At 42.2% G+C, this 20,376-nt stretch overlaps 1 protein-coding gene across 3 annotated transcripts in view; it reads left to right on the plus strand.

The window, feature by feature from the left end:
* The window catches only part of SPTBN1 (spectrin beta, non-erythrocytic 1), a 155,999-nt gene that overhangs the window by 51,134 nt on the left and 84,489 nt on the right, over window positions 1–20,376 (plus strand). The window contains exon 1 of one of the 3 annotated variants that reach the window (XM_075595947.1): window positions 17,093–17,601. The exons of the other annotated variants lie outside the window; for them this stretch is intronic. Within the exon in view, the coding sequence (XP_075452062.1) occupies window positions 17,493–17,601 (109 nt within the window). The 5' untranslated portion in view covers window positions 17,093–17,492. Of the gene's footprint in view, window positions 1–17,092; window positions 17,602–20,376 lie in introns of those variants that run through there. 3 annotated transcript variants of the gene reach the window in all.

Below are 20,376 nucleotides of genomic sequence, written 5' to 3' on the forward strand. Positions count from 1 at the left end.
TACATTTATTTTTTCTTTGTTGGATGCAGAAGGTTTCTGCCCCATGAATTTTTGAGTAACATTGACACCTTGTATTTACCCGACATTTAATTATAACAATCTGTTATTTTGCACAGTTGAATCTACATCCTATAAGCGCCCACACAACTAAATAAATGTTGGGGACAATGTGGATTCAACATAAATCCCAGGAGTTACTGCACCTCTGAAGTGTGCCTCTGCTCTGAGACTTCATCCCCCCCTCCTGTCCTCTTCTCTCTTGCAGTTCTTGTACATTCCCCTCTCTCATTTTCGCTTGTCCCCTCTTATGTTTTCTTACAGCCTAAATCTTTGTCTCTTTTAATACCATACACTCGAGCACGCACACCCATAGCTTGCTCTTAATCCTCTATTTGAGCACCTGCTAACTTTACCTTTCTTGCGGTCTATTTACTCGAATTCAAAATCAGTGCACAAAACACAACCATACTCTTCAAAGAAAAGGAATCCCATTGAAAGCAATGGGAGTTTTTCCTTTGTCGGGTGCGATTCATTTGCACAAACGTAGCCCCAGTTTTGAAGACGGGACACTTCAGTAAATAAGCCCGTAGTATATTTCGTTTTCACTCCACTCTCTTCTATACACCTTCTTTTTTTTATATATTATTTTTATCCTTATTTCATTCACCCACTTCTTTGCTTTGTCATCACTTTCTTCCCTTGTCACTCTCGTAATCCCTATTTCTGTCCCTCTTCCTCCTCTTTCCACCACTCCTTTTTTTTTTTATTTCCTTATACTTCTATTGCCCTATTTAATCCCCTACCTGTCTACATTTAGGTTTTTGCTCTCACGCATTTTCCTTGTAACTCCTTGGGTCTCCTTTATTGTAGTGAGATGTGGGGCAACACAATTAACGACGCAGTAACCTATTCAAGTGAATGGATTTTAATGTATCATCAATTGTTAACCTGCTTATACTTGTTCTATTTTAGTCCCACTTCATTAAAAACCTCTGTGCCCTGCCATCTTCTCTCTCGCCTCTCGTTCAGCTCTCGCCTCTCGTTCCGCTCTCGCCTCTCGTTCCGCTCTCGCCTCTCGTTCCGCTCTCGCCTCTCGTTCCGCTCTCGCCTCTCGTTCCGCTCTCGCCTCTCGTTCCGCTCTCGCCCTCGCTCTCTCTGTCTCTCTCTGTGGCTCTGTGTCTCTTTCTCTCTCTGTGGCTCTGTGTCACTTTCTCTCTCTGTGGCTCTGTGTCACTTTCTCTCTGTGTGGCTCTGTCTCTTTCTCTCTGTGTGGCTCTGTCTCTTTCTCTCTCTGTGGTTCTGTTTCTCTTTCTCTCTCTGTGGCTCTGTCTCTCTTTCTCTCTCTGTGGTTCTGGTTCTCTTTCTCTGTGGCTCTGTCTCTCTTTCTCTCTCTGTGGTTCTGTTTCTCTTTCTCTCTCTGTGGCTCTGTCTCTCTTTCTCTCTCTGTGGTTCTGTTTCTCTTTCTCTCTCTGTGGTTCTGTTTCTCTTTCTCTCTCTGTGGTTCTGTTTCTCTTTCTCTCTCTGTGGCTCTGTCTCTCTTTCTGGCTCTGTCTGACTGTCTCTCTGTCTGGCTCTGTCTCTCTGTCTGGCTCTGTCTCTCTGTCTGGCTCTGTCTGACTGTCACTCTGTCTCTGTCTGACTGTCTCTCTGTCAATCTCTGTCTGTCTCTCTGTCTCTCTGTCTGTTTGTCTCTCTGTCTGTGTCTCTGTCTCTCTGTCTGTGTCTCTCTGTCTGTGTCTCTCTGTCTGTGTCTCTCTGTCTGTGTCTCTCTGTCTGTGTCTCTCTGTCTGTGTCTCTCTGTCTGTGTCTCTCTGTCTGTGTCTCTCTGTCTGTCTCTCTGTCTGTCTCTCTGTGTCTGTCTCTCTGTCTGTGTCTCTCTGTCTCTCTGTCTGTGTCTCTCTGTCTCTCTGTCTGTGTCTCTCTGTCTCTGCCTGTGTCTCTCTGTCTCTGCCTGTGTCTCTCTGCCTGTGTCTCTCTGTCTGTGTCTCTCTTCTCTCTGTCTGTGTCTCTCTGTCTGTGTCTCTCTTCTCTCTGTCTGTGTCTCTCTGTCTGTGTCTCTCTTCTCTCCGTCTGTGTCTCTCTGTCTGTGTCTCTTTGTCTCTCTGTCTGTCTCTCTGTCTCTCTGTCTGTGTCTGCCTGTGTCTCTCTGTCTGTGTCTCTGTCTGTGTCTCTCTGTCTGTCTCTCTGTCTGTGTCTCTCTTCTCTCTGTCTGTGTCTCTCTGTCTGTGTCTCTCTGTCTGTGTCTCTCTGTCTGTGTCTCTCTGTCTGTGTCTCTCTGTCTGTGTCTCTCTGTCTGTGTCTCTCTGTCTGTGTCTCTCTTCTCTCTGTCTGTGTCTCTGTCTCTCTGTCTGTGTCTCTGTCTCTCTGTCTGTGTCTCTTTGTCTCTGTCTGTGTCTCTTTGTCTCTCTGTCTCTCTGTCTGTGTCTGCCTGTGTCTCTCTGTTTGTGTCTCTGTCTGTGTCTCTCTGTCTGTCTCTCTGTCTGTGTCTCTCTTCTCTCTGTCTGTGTCTCTCTGTCTGTGTCTCTCTGTCTGTGTCTCTCTGTCTGTGTCTCTCTGTCTGTCTCTCTGTCTGTCTCTCTGTGTCTGTCTCTCTGTCTGTGTCTCTCTGTCTCTCTGTCTGTGTCTCTCTGTCTCTCTGTCTGTGTCTCTCTGTCTCTGCCTGTGTCTCTCTGTCTCTCTGTCTGTGTCTCTCTGTCTCTGCCTGTGTCTCTCTTCTCTCTGTCTGTGTCTCTCTGTCTGTGTCTCTCTTCTCTCTGTCTGTGTCTCTCTGTCTGTGTCTCTCTTCTCTCCGTCTGTGTCTCTCTGTCTGTGTCTCTCTTCTCTCCGTCTGTGTCTCTCTGTCTGTGTCTGCCTGTGTCTCTCTGTCTGTGTCTCTGTCTGTGTCTCTCTGTCTGTCTCTCTGTCTGTGTCTCTCTTCTCTCTGTCTGTGTCTCTCTGTCTGTGTCTCGCTGTCTCTCTGTCTGTGTCTCTCTGTCTGTGTCTCTCTGTCTGTGTCTCTTTGTCTGTGTCTCTCTGTCTCTCTGTCTCTCTGTCTGTGTCTCTCTGTCTCTCTGTCTGTGTCTCTCTGTCTCTCTGTCTCTCTGTCTGTGTCTCTCTGTCTGTGTCTCTCTGTCTGTGTCTCTCTGTCTGTGTCTGCCTGTGTCTCTCTGTCTCTCTGTCTGTGTCTCTCTGTCTCTCTGTCTGTGTCTCTCTGTCTCTCTGTCTGTGTCTCTCTTCTCTCTGTCTGTGTCTCTCTGTCTGTGTCTCTCTGTCTCTCTGTCTGTGTCTCTCTGTCTGTGTCTCTCTGTCTCTCTGTCTGTGTCTCTCTGTCTGTGTCTCTCTGTCTGTGTCTCTCTGTCTGTGTCTCTCTTCTCTCTGTCTGTGTCTCTCTGTCTCTGTCTCTCTGTCTGTGTCTCTGTGTCTCTCTGTCTCTCTGTCTGTGTCTCTCTGTCTCTCTGTCTCTCTGTCTGTGTCTCTCTGTCTGTGTCTCTCTTCTCTCTGTCTCTCTTCTCTCTGTCTGTGTCTCTCTTCTCTCTGTCTGTGTCTCTCTGTCTGTGTCTGCCTGTGTCTTTCTGTCTCTCTGTCTGTGTCTCTCTGTCTGTGTCTCTCTGTCTCTGTCTCTCTGTCTCTCTGTCTCTCTCTGTCTCTCTCTGTCTCTCTGTGTCTCTCTGTGTCTCTCTGTGTCTCTCTGTGTCTCTCTGTGTCTCTCTGTGTCTCTCTGTCTCTCTCTGTGTCTCTCTGTGTCTCTCTGTCTCTCTGTCTGTGTCTCTCTGTCTGTGTCTCTCTCTGTCTGTGTCTCTCTCTGTCTGTGTCTCTCTGTCTGTGTCTCTCTGTCTGTGTCTCTCTGTCTGTGTCTCTCTGTCTGTGTCTCTCTCTGTCTGTGTCTCTCTCTGTCTGTGTCTCTCTGTGTCTCTCTCTGTCTCTGTCTCTCTCTGTCTCTCTCTGTCTCTCTGTCTCTCTCTGTCTCTCTCTGTCTCTCTGTGTCTCTCTGTGTCTCTCTGTGTCTCTCTGTCTCTCTGTCTCTCTGTCTCTCTGTCTCTCTGTCTCTCTGTCTCTCTGTCTCTCTCTGTGTCTCTCTGTGTCTCTCTGTCTCTCTCTGTGTCTCTCTGTCTCTCTGTCTCTCTCTGTGTCTCTCTGTCTCTCTGTCTCTCTCTGTGTCTCTCTGTCTGTCTCTGTCTGTCTCTGTCTGTGTGTCTCTCGCTAAGGCCCCGCTGCACGCGCCGGCGCACCTGTCTTGCGTCCTGGCGGCGCGTGCACGGCACATCATCGCGATCTGTGGTCTTTAGGGAGCAGTTTTTAGGCGCAGGGGCGTGGCCAAAATGGGTTGGGTGGGGTGGGTGGGGGGGCGGGGGCACGGCCACGATGTACATTTTCTGATGTGTGTCTGTGTGTCTGTGTGTCTGTGTGTCTGTGTGTGTGTCTTGTGTCCAGCATTGTGGAAGGATCCACCACCCTGCCGGCGATCTCCCCTCCTCATTGTCTCCCTGCCACACCAAGTGACACGTCGCAGCTCGGGATCACAATCCTATTGTAGCCCCTGCTGGCTGACGCGTCACAGTGCGACGGGAGCCTGGGGTCGACTAGGGAGGAAGTAAGGATCTGGTGAGGGGCGTACACAGTCACGCGCAGCGGGACCCAAGCCTAAGGCCTCGGCCATGGTTACTCCTGGCGTGGGGAGGCACGCTGAGGGAAAGCGGGTGCTTTCCCTGGCCTTAGACAACGCGCCGTCCGGGGGCGTGTCGGCAGGCGGGCCAGTGAAGTCACGGAGCTGGTTCGCCCTCATTGGGCGAAAAGCTCACGTGACCGGCCCTGCGCTCCGGCAAGCGCGAAGATTTAAAATTTCCCCAAGACCTAAGCGAGCCCCACTAAAGTCGCTCTCATTGCGGCTGTAGGGGCTCAGTGCCGAGCGGAAGTGCGCCTCCGCACGCAAGCACTAAACATGGACGCGGCCTAAGATTGTTTGTAAGTTTATATGCAGGAAGAATTTTCATTGAGCCTTTCTCTTCTGTTTTGTGTGGCTGAGATAATGGAAAATAATAATAATTAACAGAACATTCAACTTAATTAACTTCAGATAACCGTATACAGACAATGTTTATTTAATAAAATAAGCAAATAAGGGATAATTCTGCTTCAGGGTGATTTATAAGGTAGCCAATTACAATGCCCCTTTAAACAATTTTATCCTTTTTACCATTTAAACATCATCGGAATACAATCTTTCACTAAAGTTGATTCTATTGGCAATATAAGTAGACGCTTTTTACTACTGCAACATAAACTGTCGCAAAGATACACAAGCCAGACAATTGCTTTTGCTAACAGGAAATTGTGATCTTGAAAAAAAAATGCAGCTAATGAAACACTTGGATTGGAAAAGAAAGCCATTTCCTTGTTGACATAAAAATAGGAAATAGTTGAAAGGAAACAGTTTGGTTGCATTCCAACCATCCAAAATCCACTCCTTGCAGCATCCCACCGTGTGAACTGAAAGGGTGATGTTGTTTTTGTTAATGTTCGTGTCATTAATGTTCACTTCTTTTCAAAGATTATTTTCCTCACATTTTTTTGCCTTCAGGGCATAGTTTGTGCCCAATTGGAACCTTGATCACAAATTGCTACTTTCAATTAATTTCAGATATATTGCGAAGTGGAACTGAATTCTCCATGCATTTATTTATGAATTCTGCAGTATGTACAACAATATTTTGTCTGTAGCTTAAAGTCAATCTATAAATGAATGCACCTTTCATTGCAAGAGGAATTAGCAGTGTGTTGCAGAGCAATGAGTTGCAGGTACCTCCATTCAGGAGATGAAACAACTTTTGACTCTCCCATAGGTGGCTATAATATTACTTGGTTCTCAGGTCATATGCTCTCAGGAGTTGAAATGCTAGACAACCACTCAAGGTGATATTACCTGAAGGTAACCCAATTCCGACGTGTATTAGATTGTAAGGGTCAAACCTGTTGCAACCTCTGCAGGTTCAGTGGAGGTATTGCACACAGCAAGAAATGAAGAGGATTATTGGAAACAAAACTGCAATTTTAGCATTCCTGCATATCACAAGTAGTTTCTAATGACCTCTTTAATGTTAAAATAGGAATGTACTGATGACATTTTCATGATTTAATAAAATACAAAAGATAATCCGGTGCCTAAAGTGAATTCACCATGATTTAATAAAATGCGTCCCTGAGTATTTTCCAAACAATTCTGTTAACCTGCACATAAACCATGCATTCACATTATTTTGTTCTGACTATATACTTAAAGCTGCAGTTCAAGCTCCCGGGTTTTTTTTTTTTTTAGTTTTTTTTTTTTTTTAGTTTTTTTTTTTACTTCAATAGTTTTATGTGGGCAATCTCTACTTACCTAAAGAACTGCATAGCTGCTGGTCAATTCGTTCTCCGTCTATTGATCGGCAAAGTTTGGCGACATCTTTAAATATGGGGAATGTAAATGGTTGCTATAGCAACAAGCATGCTTTTAAAAATAGAATACAAGAAAATTGGTTTGTCAAAGTTGTTTTTTTTAAAACCGAAAATGCTAAAAGTATTTTTTCTTACTACAGAACTGATTTATTTAAAAAAAAAAAAAAACACATGCAGGATATTGCTTGAACTGCAGCTTTAATTGTAAGTCTGCTGCAGTTGTTTTTATTTTTGTTGAAGACAAACACATAATTTAAGTTTGATAATATTGTTACGATCTCTGGTTATTCAGCATGTAAGTGGCTCATGTTCTCACTATTGTACATTCCAATGCAGAATAACGATTACTTGGAAGCACATGTAATGTTGTTTTGTTATGGCTTACGTACTGTACATGCTCGCTGTTCTCATGATTTACTCCTAATATAATACATGACACGTATGATTTATATCGCTCCAGAACAGTGGTTGTCAAACTTCTCCTTGGGAACCACTGGCCACAACAAGTTTTAAGACTAACAAAAGCACCAAACTTGCAAGTGAATTGGATATTGGTTGGTTAGCCCCATATCTGGTTTAGTGACGAGAAGATGTTTGAGCTCCTTTATAGCTTTGCATACTTTATTTGTATTGCATTAAATTAGTTTAGCATCGTTTTTAGATACGTGTGCATAAAGTGTGTTGGGTCATGGTCTTGTGTATTATAATGTCATACTCCAAACATGGCAATATACATTGTATTAATTGCAATGGGCCCCTTATGATCTGCCTCATTACTCACAGGTCCAGCATGATACAACCAGGTCCAAGTATATCCTACATGAACTACCAACAAAACAATAACAAAGACCCCACAGACACACAGCCTTAATTAAATAAATCCATCCCCACATTCCATGATAATGCCATCATTAATCCATACCCTGCCCATTCAGTAGCTGCACTTCCATGTTGACTCCCTGTATATGAAATGGAAGCATCATGAACTGCTGCTCAGAGATTGAAGGAACATTAATAGAACACAGAATTTGAGTTGATCCATTTCCTTTTAAAAGTATTAGATAGTGTTCATCAGTTGTATTGGTCCAGGAGCAGTGTACATTTTGTTGTGATACCTTTTAATCGCCCTTTCGAGTTTGTTGGTCTATTAAAAGATCTCTCAACCCCTTTAATGGTAGAAAGGGGCAATTCGATTTAATCAGAGGGTAGTATTGCTGTGATGCTGAAATATTACACAAAGTAACAAGAGGTGGTTGAGGTGGATTACAAAAAAGTAATACTGTGGTTTAAAAATGAAGAAACAAAATCTACATTTATTCTAACACCGTAGGAAAGTTATTCTAAAATAAATGCAGTTGTATTCACATAGAAAGTATAACCAGACGTGTTAAGCGTTAGGGTAGGAAGCCCAGATGTCTTTGCATGAATGCACTGAGGGTCTGTATTCTTGGGGCACTTATAATGAAGAATTTCTGTGTACAGTATTGGATGTGGTTTTTGTGCTAACTTTATCTTATTTCAAACTATGGAAAAACTAAAAATAGAATAATGAAGAATGAAAAAATGCTTAAAATAAGTATAGATTAAGGGTGTGCTTCATTCAGTATTAGGTGGTACCTTTTTTTTTTTAAATGAAACTTCTTAGCTGGCGGTGGCAAGTTAAAAAATCTCATAGGGTAAAATGAATTGTTTTGACTTCCTATGAAACGGAAGTAGCATACTGCGCATGTGCAGAGTTTGACTGCATAAGTGGGCACTAGTTGTCAGTAACGCGGTCAGCGGTGTTAGTGCATGAGTTATGGGGCGTGCACATAATCCCTCTGCCTCAACAAGCGCATCATACCTCTGTCCCTCTGCCTCCACGACATCAGGCCTTCTGCCTGCGCATCAGGCCTCGGTACCCCTGCCTGCGCATCAGGCCTCGGTCCCCCTGCCTGCGCATCAGGCCTCGGTCCCCCTGCCTGCGCATCAGGCCTCGGTCCCCCTGCCTGCGCATCAGGCCTCGGTCCCCCTGCCTGCGCATCAGGCCTCGGTCCCCCTGCCTGCGCATCAGGCCTCGGTCCCCCTGCAAAAAAAGGTTGAAAACCACTGCCGCAGACTCTCGCTATCCTCTACACGCCGATACTGGTAGTGGCAGGGATCCGGATATTACACACTATATATATTTGCACCCTACTACCACCTATATCGACACGTATGCGAGTGCCTGGTTTTCTGGATTGTGTGTGTGTGTGTGTGTGTGTATACACATATACACATATACACATATATACATATACATATATATTATGTGTATATATACTCACACTGTCATACTCGCGCACACACACTGTCAAGAAACCTCAAAATGCCTTATACCTCTTACTGGCAGTGTGTGGCTGTATGCACATGTATAACATGGTACCGTTCATTTAATTAAACACTTTTCACATTTCTGCTGGGGGGGGGGGGGAAGCAGCATCACAGAAGTCTTTCATTCTATGAAAATAAAAAAAACACATACCAATTTCTCTCACAAGGCTAAGAAGTTTCACTTCCAATGTGCATGCTCGGCACCCCCCCTACAAAAATGTATCACCTAATACTTTATTCTGCACTACAGCAACTGAAGTAGTTGAAGATCAAATCCTAAATACATTTAGCAAACTAAAATAAAGTCATTACAAAAGACAGGGCGAGAAACACCCCAGGTTTTCCACTCCGCTGGTAACACCGCAGTAGAAATGGGTGCTTGGCCTGCAGTTGTGGCTTAGAATGACCTGAGCCACCTGCGCTGAAGCAGGGATATCCTTGAAACCTGACCTGTTGGTGGCCCATGAAGACTGGAGTTGGCCACCCCTCCCATGTAGGCGAAGCTGTGAATGCGTTCAGAACGGAAGTGACCACGTACACTAAACTCTACCCCAAGTGATCACGTCTTCACGATCCCGGAAGACCTGCGGCACTCGTGTGTGGATTCCCTGGATCATTTCCTTTGCACCCCTCTTTGATTGCAGGCAAAATATCTTCCTTTTGTTAAGTGAGAACGGCGTTTTTAGGGGAACAATTTGTCCAAATCTAACAAATATTGAGACTATAAAAGGTGCATTTAATTATATTCCAAGTTTATAAAGAGACTAAAGAAGTGTGTGTGTTTTGGGCTCACGGTATCACTGTACTTGCACATACTACAACATTTGAACTATTTGTTATGTATACTTTTTAAATGAGGAAACCTGATCCTGTTTTTTCTAGACATGACCGTGTAACAACGAGTCTTTGGAAAAGTTATAGGAGGATTTGCATTCCTCTGATCATCAATTTCAAATTAGTTGAGGATTCACAATTCATTGCTACTTCAAACAATTGATTTATTCAAAGCTCAAGAACATGATAAAAAAAAATGTAGCTTTAGGGTTTTGTGCACATGAAAACCTTGTGATTTTAGATGCAGAAATAGCAATAGGCAGCAACGGGGCTAAATGGAAAACAGTTGTGATTGGCAGAAGCAAATCTGTTTAAACTGTTTAGCTGGTTTGTTTATTCTCGTGGGTGCACTTTACAAAGTACACAGCACAATGAAAGGGAGGAATCTTGGGTGGCAGTATGAACAAACAGGAACCCCGTCTTGTGATGCCATCCCGGTGATCTTTAAAGGGGGAAGTCTCTTCCAGGACCAAAGTGAAGGGACATGTTTACTTTGTTAAATATACCGAAGGGATTTTATTTTTATTTCCATGGTAAACATGCTTTGAGTTTTTTTGTTTTTTTTATCAGTCTTTGATCACCTTTAGTCAGAAAACAATAACTTGCTAAGACAGAATTCAGGCGACTAGTAGATACCAATAAGTAAAATTGTTATTTGAAGGCTGTATTTATATGTGCCGACGCGCACGACCGGACAGTCTCGCTGAAATTCCCCATTGCCTGCTGGACGGCTGCTTAGGCACATATAGAATCAGCACCTTTTAATGTTTATATATATATATATATACATCTATATTTATTTAGATCAACATTAAAAGGTACTGATTCTATATGTGCCTAAGCAGCCGTCCTGCAGGCAATGGGGGGATTTCATTATATATGTATGTATATATACATACATACTGTACATACATACATACATACTGTGTGCTCGTTTGCATGTCATTTCCCACAATCCTTTGCTGCAGTGAAAGTGCTGGGTGATAATGGTGAAAGGCGGGATTGCAGACCTGTCTAAGACATGCAGATGAGCATACAGTAATATTTTTATATATATATATATATATATATATATATATATATATATATATACACGCACACATACGCACATATACACATACACATATATATACGCACATATACACATACACATATATATACGCACATATACACATACACACATACACACACACACACATATACACACATATACACACACATACACACAACCAGCAAAAGGGTTACAGCAGCAAACTACTTGGACTGTAAGGTGTCGTGGTGTAAGACCCTTTGCGCCCTAAACCAGGAAATTCTCCTCCCTTCATGAGATCTTGTTCCTGTTCTTAGTGCATCGCTGGGTGGCCAGTTTGGAAAACAGACAATGCCTTTTGCATTTCTGCTGATCCAGGGGATTCCATCCTGAGTGACCGTCTGAAACTAGGAAATCTCCTGGGGTCTGACTGGCTGTACAGAGACATCTACCAGCCAGATTCTTTTCTAAAGAAAACTACTAAAATTATTAAGACAACCCGATTTGTAGTCTTAAAATCTGAGTAATTGGTAAAAGCAATAGATTTTTACCAATGTTTATTAACTGAATAATGGGAGTTCGGTTTGTGAACTCTCACCCTCCATCTTACAGAGTAATTAAAGTTTATTGATTTAAAATGAAAACATGGGGTATTTAAGGGTCACGATGCTAAATGCAAGATGAGCTCATTATTAAATGGTGGGTTCTTAGGAAAGCTGCTTTGCGTTGTGACTGCAATCTGACCTTTGAATGGTCAAATTGATGTACAAATGCAAAGTTAATGCTTTAGTGCTTAGCATTAAAACAGACTCCTTCTTGGATCTAATTGGTCCAATGGGACAGACTGGTATGATGCTCCCCATAAGTGGTATTGGCCGGGTCTGGGGCTTGTACTCTTAAATCGGTGTTGGGCAGCGTTGGACAATTTAACATGGAAAATGTCAACGCTGTTACAAAGAGGCTGCGTATGCCCCTAGATTAGCTAAAATCCCACACATTGAGTTGGTAAAATAGGCCCGTTTATACCCAACACTAAATTTCACATACGTGCAAGGGAGCACATCTTAACCTCTCATGGGCCGGTGGTCGGTGGTGTGACGGTGATCAGGATATACATTTATTCTGAAATGAGAACAAGTGTGTAACAGAACTGTGCATAGAATTTTCTGGTCCCTCCCTATATATCACAACTCCCATTTATTTATTTATTTTAGTATAAACTGTTCGAAAATGTGTTCTGGAAACCCCTACTTAATAAATCTTCTAGCCTACTCATCAGACTATTACTAACAAAACAGTTTGACTGATCCCAGGCAATATAGTGTCCTGAAAAGTTTCAATCACCCTTAAACTGAACATTATTCTGCTTTGTATCCTTTGAACAATGAACGTTCATTAGATCCTATAAAATGTGCGCTTTATACTTGCCCTTCCCTTAATCCATTTGACTAATAATGGCAACATACTTTAGAAAGAGAAACAATTTTGATTGACAATGTACTGTGCATTCTTGTACTCACAAACAGTCTTATCACAAGAGATAGTGAAGATCATAAAAAAAATCCTTTAAATCATTTGGAAATGCTTATCTGTGTCTGACATTTAAAGGAGCAATCCAAGCTGGTGGGTCTCTAGCTGAAAACCATTCATTTCAGCTCCTGGGTCCCCCTACTTCCGGCGATACTTACCTTCGAAGTAGGGGCCGGTAGCCGCTCCGGCTGAGCAAGCAGGGCTTTAAAGTTTGAAGCTCTCTCGTCACATGGGCCAATAGGAAGCCGCACCGATGATGTCATGGCTTCTTATTGGCCAGCAGGGCGCAAGGTCTACGACCATTACGTGTTCCCTGGCAGCCGAGGAGAGAGGCTACCGGCACCTACTTTGGAGGTGTGTATCTCTGGAAGCAGGGAGTCCCTGAAGCTGAAATTAACGGGGTTCAGCTCCGGAGTTCCCCTGCTTCACTCCTATGTTAAATTATCCACAAATTTAGCAGGCTTGGATTGCCTCTTTAAGGTGCTGATTTACCTACAGTACAATTAACCTATTGCTATTCGTTCACTTAGGTCAGAGGTGGGATTGCCCATTTGGGTTTGAGCTTTTGTTACTGGATAGTATTTCTGTTTCTGAATGTGATTCAATCATAAATGGCAGTACTGTAGTGCCTTTTGAAATGGGCTACTTTCACACATAATCGTTAACAGCTTCAGATGAGTCATTGACCACAAGATGATCATGTACACAAATTGTGGTCTTATCCTTACATTATCTCATTGTGCAGAGTTATAAATTCTGCCTGAATTTTCATGTTTATTTGTATTTGATGCATCGAGAACAGATTCAATTTAGAACAATTTTTTTTAAGCATGGTTGCATGTTTTTTCTTGCCATGTCTTTGTTTTATATACAACAATGGCTGGGTGGTGCACTCCTTGCATTCGATAATATGCCGTAGTCAAGGTGTTGGGTGCTTCCCGATAAACACGCAGTTCTGTTGAATTGATAATACAAGGATAGTATGCATCTATCCAGGCACTTCACAACCTAGTGAAAGGTACTTGTGGTTTATTTCGTTACATCTGTGCGTGTATGCAATAAACGTTTCGGCCCATATTGTCCTTCATGAGGCCCTAATAAAGGCCAATATGAGCAGAACCGTTTGTTGCATACACGCACCTGTGTAACTAAATAAACCACCAGTATTTTTCACGAGTTGCTGAAGTGCCTGGATATATATTCTTTGTTTTATATGTAACAGCTAAAAAGAAAATTATGGGCATTAGTGGTAGTATGTGTTGTTGTCTGAAGTCTGAAAATATTTTACGAATATCTTTGAACATAATGCGGCATATGGATGTGCAGATGTGACTAATACATAATATGATATTACTGGCTTTATGGAGGTGGCACATCAGAGTGCTGTCTATTATGCAAAAATGGGGATTGGATTGTTTTTGCCAAATAATGTGCAATTTTTACACTACCTTTTTTTGTTACCTTTTATAAGCCGTTTTACGCTCAATACGTCTTGCCTTTCTATTTCTGATCAACTCCGTCTGTATGTGCTCTTTGTGGCACAGGGGTGGGTATATGTAACTTTACTTCTGTCCCCTCTCACACAATTCATTATTGGGCAGCAAAATCATTACTTCCTGTATTACATGACTTTTAAGTCGGAGTGCTGGTTATGTTTGAGAGTGCTGCCACCAGTGTTGTATGTAGCTGTGCCACTTATGCTGGCACATTACTATTTTGCCAGATGGTGACTCTTACTGTGGTATTTTAACCACGTCATTACACAGCAACTTGGAAAAACAGTGCCAGAAATCCATGGGGCCCTCTGAAAACAAGAAGCAGAACTATCTGTATTGGGGGTTTAGAGCCGTGTGTGAACCTTCTCCAGACTGTTCATTTATTTGTATGTGGTGCTAATCAAATACACAGAGCTCAATCATGTTACCAGTGCACAATTAAAATACGCGCGGAGCACTAGACCTAAAAGAGAACCTTGGGGCGAGGGAACCCCTTGCCCTAGTCGAAGAGCGTACACGCTCATTACGGTCACTGATTGGTCAGATAATTAACCTTTCATAGGGACTGACCTATATGGAGTGTTGGCCTCTCTTCCTTTGCGGTCTAATGTGCTCTCCTTCTCCTTATGTTATCCTTTGCGTGGCCTTCGGACGTGGAAGATGTTGTGCATACTGTAGTTATAATTATATCTGCCAGCGTGTCTGGGCAATTAGCCAATGGTAAAGGAAAACGTTGATTTTGACTAGCATGTCACATTTCCCAACTGGGTAGGCTGAGGCGAAAATGTAATTATCACATTATTAAATGTTACGGTGCTCATATTGCTTACATTTTTTGTCTGAGCTTGGTGCAACTGCCCCGCTTAATACTGTGGCAACGGTATGCCGCAGTAATTTCAGTTAATATTAAGATTATGAAAGTACAGTGTGGTATCATCAGCCCGAATGCTGCACATAGTGTTCTGAATGGCTGACCATTAAAAGTGGCTGCGCTTTCAGCCAAGAATCAATGGAATTTCTCAATACCAAGGCTAATAATTGTATGTATACTCTTAACGTATTTTTTTCTTCTTCTTCTACATCTTTGTCTTATCTAGAGTTACTCTCGGGGAGTGTGGGGCTACCATAGAAACGACTGTTTGCAGAGGGTGGAGCTGTGAGTTAATGTTACTGTAAGTGTTTAGTATAGGTGTGTGACTTTGCTCAGGTTGCAAAGAAATGCACGGTATGTGACCGTTCATATTCTCTGCGTTGGAAAAAAGGCAATAGTAAAACCTATTTTTACCTGTTATGTTCATATAACATTATCATTTTAAATTAAAATGTAAGCTCATTGGTGCAAGGTCTCTCTTGGCTCTATGGTATAATGTATTTGCTGCTCGTATCCCTATTGTTTGTACTTTATACGTCCTGTATTGTAATATTGTAAAGCGCTGCATACATTGGCGTGTTATAAATAAAATGATGCATGCAATATTATTTTGTTATTATATTGATGGTGGTAAATATTGTAGGTGTATAGTATTGTACGGCTGGATTAATCCATGCGGTGCTGCAAGGGCCTGTGATATACGGTAGCACTGAACACGTTAATTCTCCTCCTTGGAGAGCCCTTTTCAGGTATTAAATCCGCAATCTCCCCCAAAATATTTGTTATCTTTGTAATACTACTGTACATAAATGCGAGGTCCTCGGACCCCGGGGAACCCTCCGTTTCACACGATATATTTGTAGTTTTTATTGCCAGTTAATCACAAAAATAAACTACAAATATGCAATGGGGTCACCAATAGCAAAACCTGCACCGTCTTGTCCCGATGCCATTTGCTGGTTTCTATTGGGTGCTGGAGCGTGCCGGACCCTGGCACCCATACATTGTCCAATGAACAAGTATATTTTTCTCTGATCGTGAATATGGAACATGGGGCTCTTTGGATTTTGTGGGAGCACAAATCGCCCCCCACCCCACCTACTTCCCAATACAGGTAGTCCTCGTTATCCAACGTTTCACTTTACAACGAATGGCGTATCCAACGCTTTACAAAGCCTCCCTTTGGGCCATTTTTCGACGCCGGAATGCGTTATCCAACACTCACCGCCACTGATTAACATGGGACTCACTTTACAACGGTTTCACTACCCAACGCTGCTTCCAGAACGGATTCCATTGGATAACCGAGGACTGCCTGTACAGGTGATTATAAAAAGTACAGTATGGGTGTAGCTTTAACATACCTTCATACAGCACAGAAACACATCAGTGCTCGGACCTTGGCGAGGAATATCGACACATTCTAAAACATGGAAGGATTCCCAAGACTGGGTGGCAGTTTAAGGTTTAATAAAGTTTTCTTGCTTATCTGTTAACTGGGCAGTGAACACACCTATGGATAAACTCCTGCCTCCCACCACCATCGCACAAATCATATGTATGCAATGGTGGCATTTGCTTTCAGAAAATAGTGGGTCTGTGCCAAATAATAATACAAAATAAAAACAGTTTATATACAGAGGCCAAGCTCTTTGGAATGTGTTTTCAGATGGATTTTTAAAAAAAAAAAGTAAATATACAAATCTACTTGTACTCTGGATAAAATAAACAAGTCATTTTAAAACACACACATCAAAAGAAAAAAGGTTTTGACTGGGAAATAATGAAGTGTCAATGGCAATCCCAGATAATATTCATAACATTACAGATTGCTTACAAAAAAATAATATACAGTATGCGTAACTGTAATACATTGGAGATGGATAGTATATTGCATACCAACATCTAGCTTCTGTTATATTTAATGCCGCTAAAAGTTGGGATAATTGAATATTTATCTATTATCGAGATTTTGTATATTAATAGTTGATCCTTTGGAATTTTTAATAGTAAAAAATGTAACTTGCAACAAAAATGTCTCTGCCCCACATACACGGTGCATGAGTTGCTAATCTCTGCGGATTCCTGATGTTACAATACAAAGTGTGTATTGACACTGCGTGTAATGTTTGTATTTTATGAAGCACGCTGGAATGCCTTGCTCGGTACACATGTGACATCTATTGATGTGAGTGAAGCGATGAGGAGGAGAGGGCTGTGTACTCCTTCCCATTTGATGGTAATCTGAGACTTTTCCGTTACATGAGGCTCTTAAACAAAAGATTTGTAATTCCAGCAGCTTTGTGTAGGAGCATACCATGTCTGCCGGTTACACCAGCCCATGTGTGCCAATGCCCCCACAATGCCCGGTGCTTGCAGCTTCACATGTAGCGGGTTGTAGCATCTGATCTCCATTCCATAATTGCATGCTCATGCTTAGCACTTGTGTATTGTGCTCTTCATGATTCGGCCTCCCCCACCCTCCCCTGTTCAGCTTGGTACAGCCTCTGCTTCCTTTACAATGTCTTATGCTAATCAAGTGACATCACCACTAAATACACAGAGTGGCTACTGATTACATTGCAAACCAGAAAGGTTTCAGGAGGTGTGCTGCTGCTTGTGGCTTTCTGCACAGCGTGCATATGCTCATGCTGCCACACATTTCTCCAGCATGCTGCAAAGACTGGCTTCTTTTGCTGATTTGTTCAGGTTAGATTAGATCTGCTTGAAACCCCCCACCCCCCATTGGAGAGGATTCCATGCAGCCATCCTGGTTCATGGTTGACTCCAATGCATACAGCTCGCCATAAACGTGCCTGCGGGATTTTGAACTGAGGCTGTATTTACCCAAGACTCACACCACTTCAAGCAGCCTGGAAAGGAAATCCGGGCTGTCTGGGTATACGTTCGAACGTTCTATGTTGTATGAATTCTACAGCTCAGTGTGTTGCACTATTTTTTATACATGGAATTACAAAGAACTTCGAGCATGCCCGAGCCATTGTCCCCAGGATACACAGCCCAGGTACCATACAATTACAACCAGCTAGAGGGACGGTTTAAGCAGCTACAAGGTAAGCTACAGCATTTCTTGTCCTTGTTGTCAGTAGGGTTGCTATGATATGAGGTTTGTAAGCTGATATTGATTGCTGTGCCGCAGTGTAAATAATGTAAAGGCATTGATGCAAGCATGGCCAAATCTTACACTGGCGTTTGAAATGTTATTAAAATGAAAAGCGGGAAATAATATAGCTTTTGTAGGATTTGTCAATGTTCACAGTGGAAGAGGGAGCAATAGCATGTTACTGTACATTTGGCCATCTAATGTGTTTCGGTAATTTCCAATACCTTTTTAAATTGCATGATGTCTGACATGTTTTGGATCACGCCCCACTTTGGGGAAATGGGTGACTAAAACGTGTAGAACAAGAGATGGAGAAGCCGTGATCTTTTGTATGAAATCCTGCAAATGATTAGTTTAAAGATGGCATGTTAGAGCCCGGATCCCTGGCCAGTCTGGGCAGCCATTGTAACCTAAGCCCCAGGACTGTGTATCTGAATACATGCATAGGTTGACAGTTGGCAGATTGGGGTCTCACATTTTCTGTATCTAAAAAAAATATTTTGTAGAGTAAGTCTATAAATGCAAATGCCAAATGTAAACCGTGTATGCCATTTAATATTCTGTATTACAGAAAGCTAGTAATACAGGAGCTGTATGTAATATAAACGGCGCTGTTTATATGTTGTAGTAGTGCCTCTCATAACACAACATTTCTTCAGTTGCCTTCAGAAGGTATGTCCCCTCTAGAAGGTACCTAGGTGGTGGCGTGGAAAGGATCAGCGTGGTTTAGGAACGATTTTCATGCTTGTCCTTGAATATGTCAAGGAACCTAAGAATCTATAGTACACAGAATTGTTGTGTCCTAGTTCAGATGAAAAACAATTCACCAGTCAAAGGAAAGTGTTCTGTTTTGGCTGAGTAGACAGACTACACCATTGGACATAAGAGACACCCTTAAATGAGTGCTTTATTTCCAGAGGAGGGAAATCTTGTTTAAATTAATTGATAAATCACTTGCTTCTTGGACATCTCAACATAACGGAGACCAAATAGTGACATTCTCCTGTGTTTAAACTGTTTAGTTCACACCTTTTCTTTCAAGTACTAGTATCTGAAATGAATGGATAACTCTGCACCATGTGCTCTCAAAACAATCAAATTATCTGTCCTTTGAATAAAACATTCAGTTCTTCAATAGAACAATTAGAGGACATCCTGTGACATGAAATGATAGGTTAAGTCAACAACAGAGAAGCTGTTAAAAAGGAAAGACATTAAGCATATAGTGGAAAGAAAAAAAACCTAATTCATTTGTGAACCATCTTTAGCTCTTTTTCCCAGTAACTCACCGGCTTTTGAAGTTTGCCTTTGTGACTTCTTAAAGCAGCAGCAGCAGTTTATGCTGAGGGAAGTGCAATATACCCACCCATCTCGGAAAACAACCATGGCTCACTGCATAATAATAGTGTGTGTGTGTGTGTGTATATATACACGTGTATATGCATATATATGCATGTGTATATATCTGTCTAATACTTAAATCCAACCATTAGGCTTCTTCTCTTAAGTTGGAAGTCTTCGATATCATTGCCATGTACAATTCAGGTTCTGCAGCTCCTCTCCTTGGAGGGCTCAATGAACCTCTTTAGATGCTTGCTGATATAACGTGCGATTATTCTCACTATTGCTTTCTGTTCCAGCATGCTCCATTTTCAGCCTTTGCTGTTTGAGGGGGGTGGCAATGAGGGGGTTAACACAAGATGCTGCTGCAAGATGTTCTTTTCCCCTGCAGGCTGCAGATTGCAGCGAGGGGTGAGCAGAAGGTGCATATGCGGGGGTTTGTCCGCATTAACATTATACCTACAGCATATAGCTGAGTGTGTTTATGGCCAAATTATCCAAAACTACTAGGTATTCCAAGCACAGGCGGTGAGACGTAAATCACTACTCTCTGCCTCTGCTCCCATTCCAGCAATTGACTCTGAAGAAAGGCTAATGAAAAGCAGGAGAATGTATAAGAGGGCGTGAGGAGGAGTTTCTCATCACTGCTCTACAACAAAAGGCTGCTTATTCTCTGCACATATGAAAGGGGGGCGGGGAGGAGAGAAAAAGTGACTGTGATCTTGTCAGGGGTGGGGTTTAAATACAGGAAACATTCTAAATTACCCCAGCAGACTAAAGGGCTTTTGTTGTCTGATATTAGCATAAGAGTTTTGTTTCTTTAAACTGGAATATTCATGCAGGGCAGGATTCAGAGGACCGTCCTTGTATTAGAAATGCATTCTCTTAATGTGGCTGGGATTCTGTTTGAAGTTTATAATGCAGAAGTTGTAGGCTGTATCTTTAAAATAAATGTTCCACTAAAATTGGATGTGATGCTAGCCAGTGGTCCGCCTTTAATATATTTCCAAGTATTGCACTGACAGGATCTAAATGCTAACCTATGTGGTTTTCATGTTGTCAACACTGTGTGTGTGTGTGTGTGTGTGTGTGTGTGTGTGTGTGTGTGTGTGTGTGTGTGTGTGTGTGTGTGTGTGTGTGTGTGTGTGTGTGTGTGTGTGTGTGTGTGTGTTATAACAATATAGAACATTGATGCAACTAGATTTTAAACATTGAAAGTCCACGTGCTACTACATCATGTACACTAATTAACCCTTTGTGTTAGAAGTGACCTGCAGTGCATATCCATATCATTGCATAAACTGTAATAGTGTGTTCTGCTTAGCCAGTGAGAGAGCACTTTGTTTTTGTTTTTTTTAAATAATTTTCTCGGAGTCTTAAATTA

Source organism: Ascaphus truei, chromosome 4 (genome assembly GCF_040206685.1).
Source record: "Ascaphus truei isolate aAscTru1 chromosome 4, aAscTru1.hap1, whole genome shotgun sequence".
Classification (NCBI taxonomy): domain Eukaryota; kingdom Metazoa; phylum Chordata; class Amphibia; order Anura; family Ascaphidae; genus Ascaphus; species Ascaphus truei.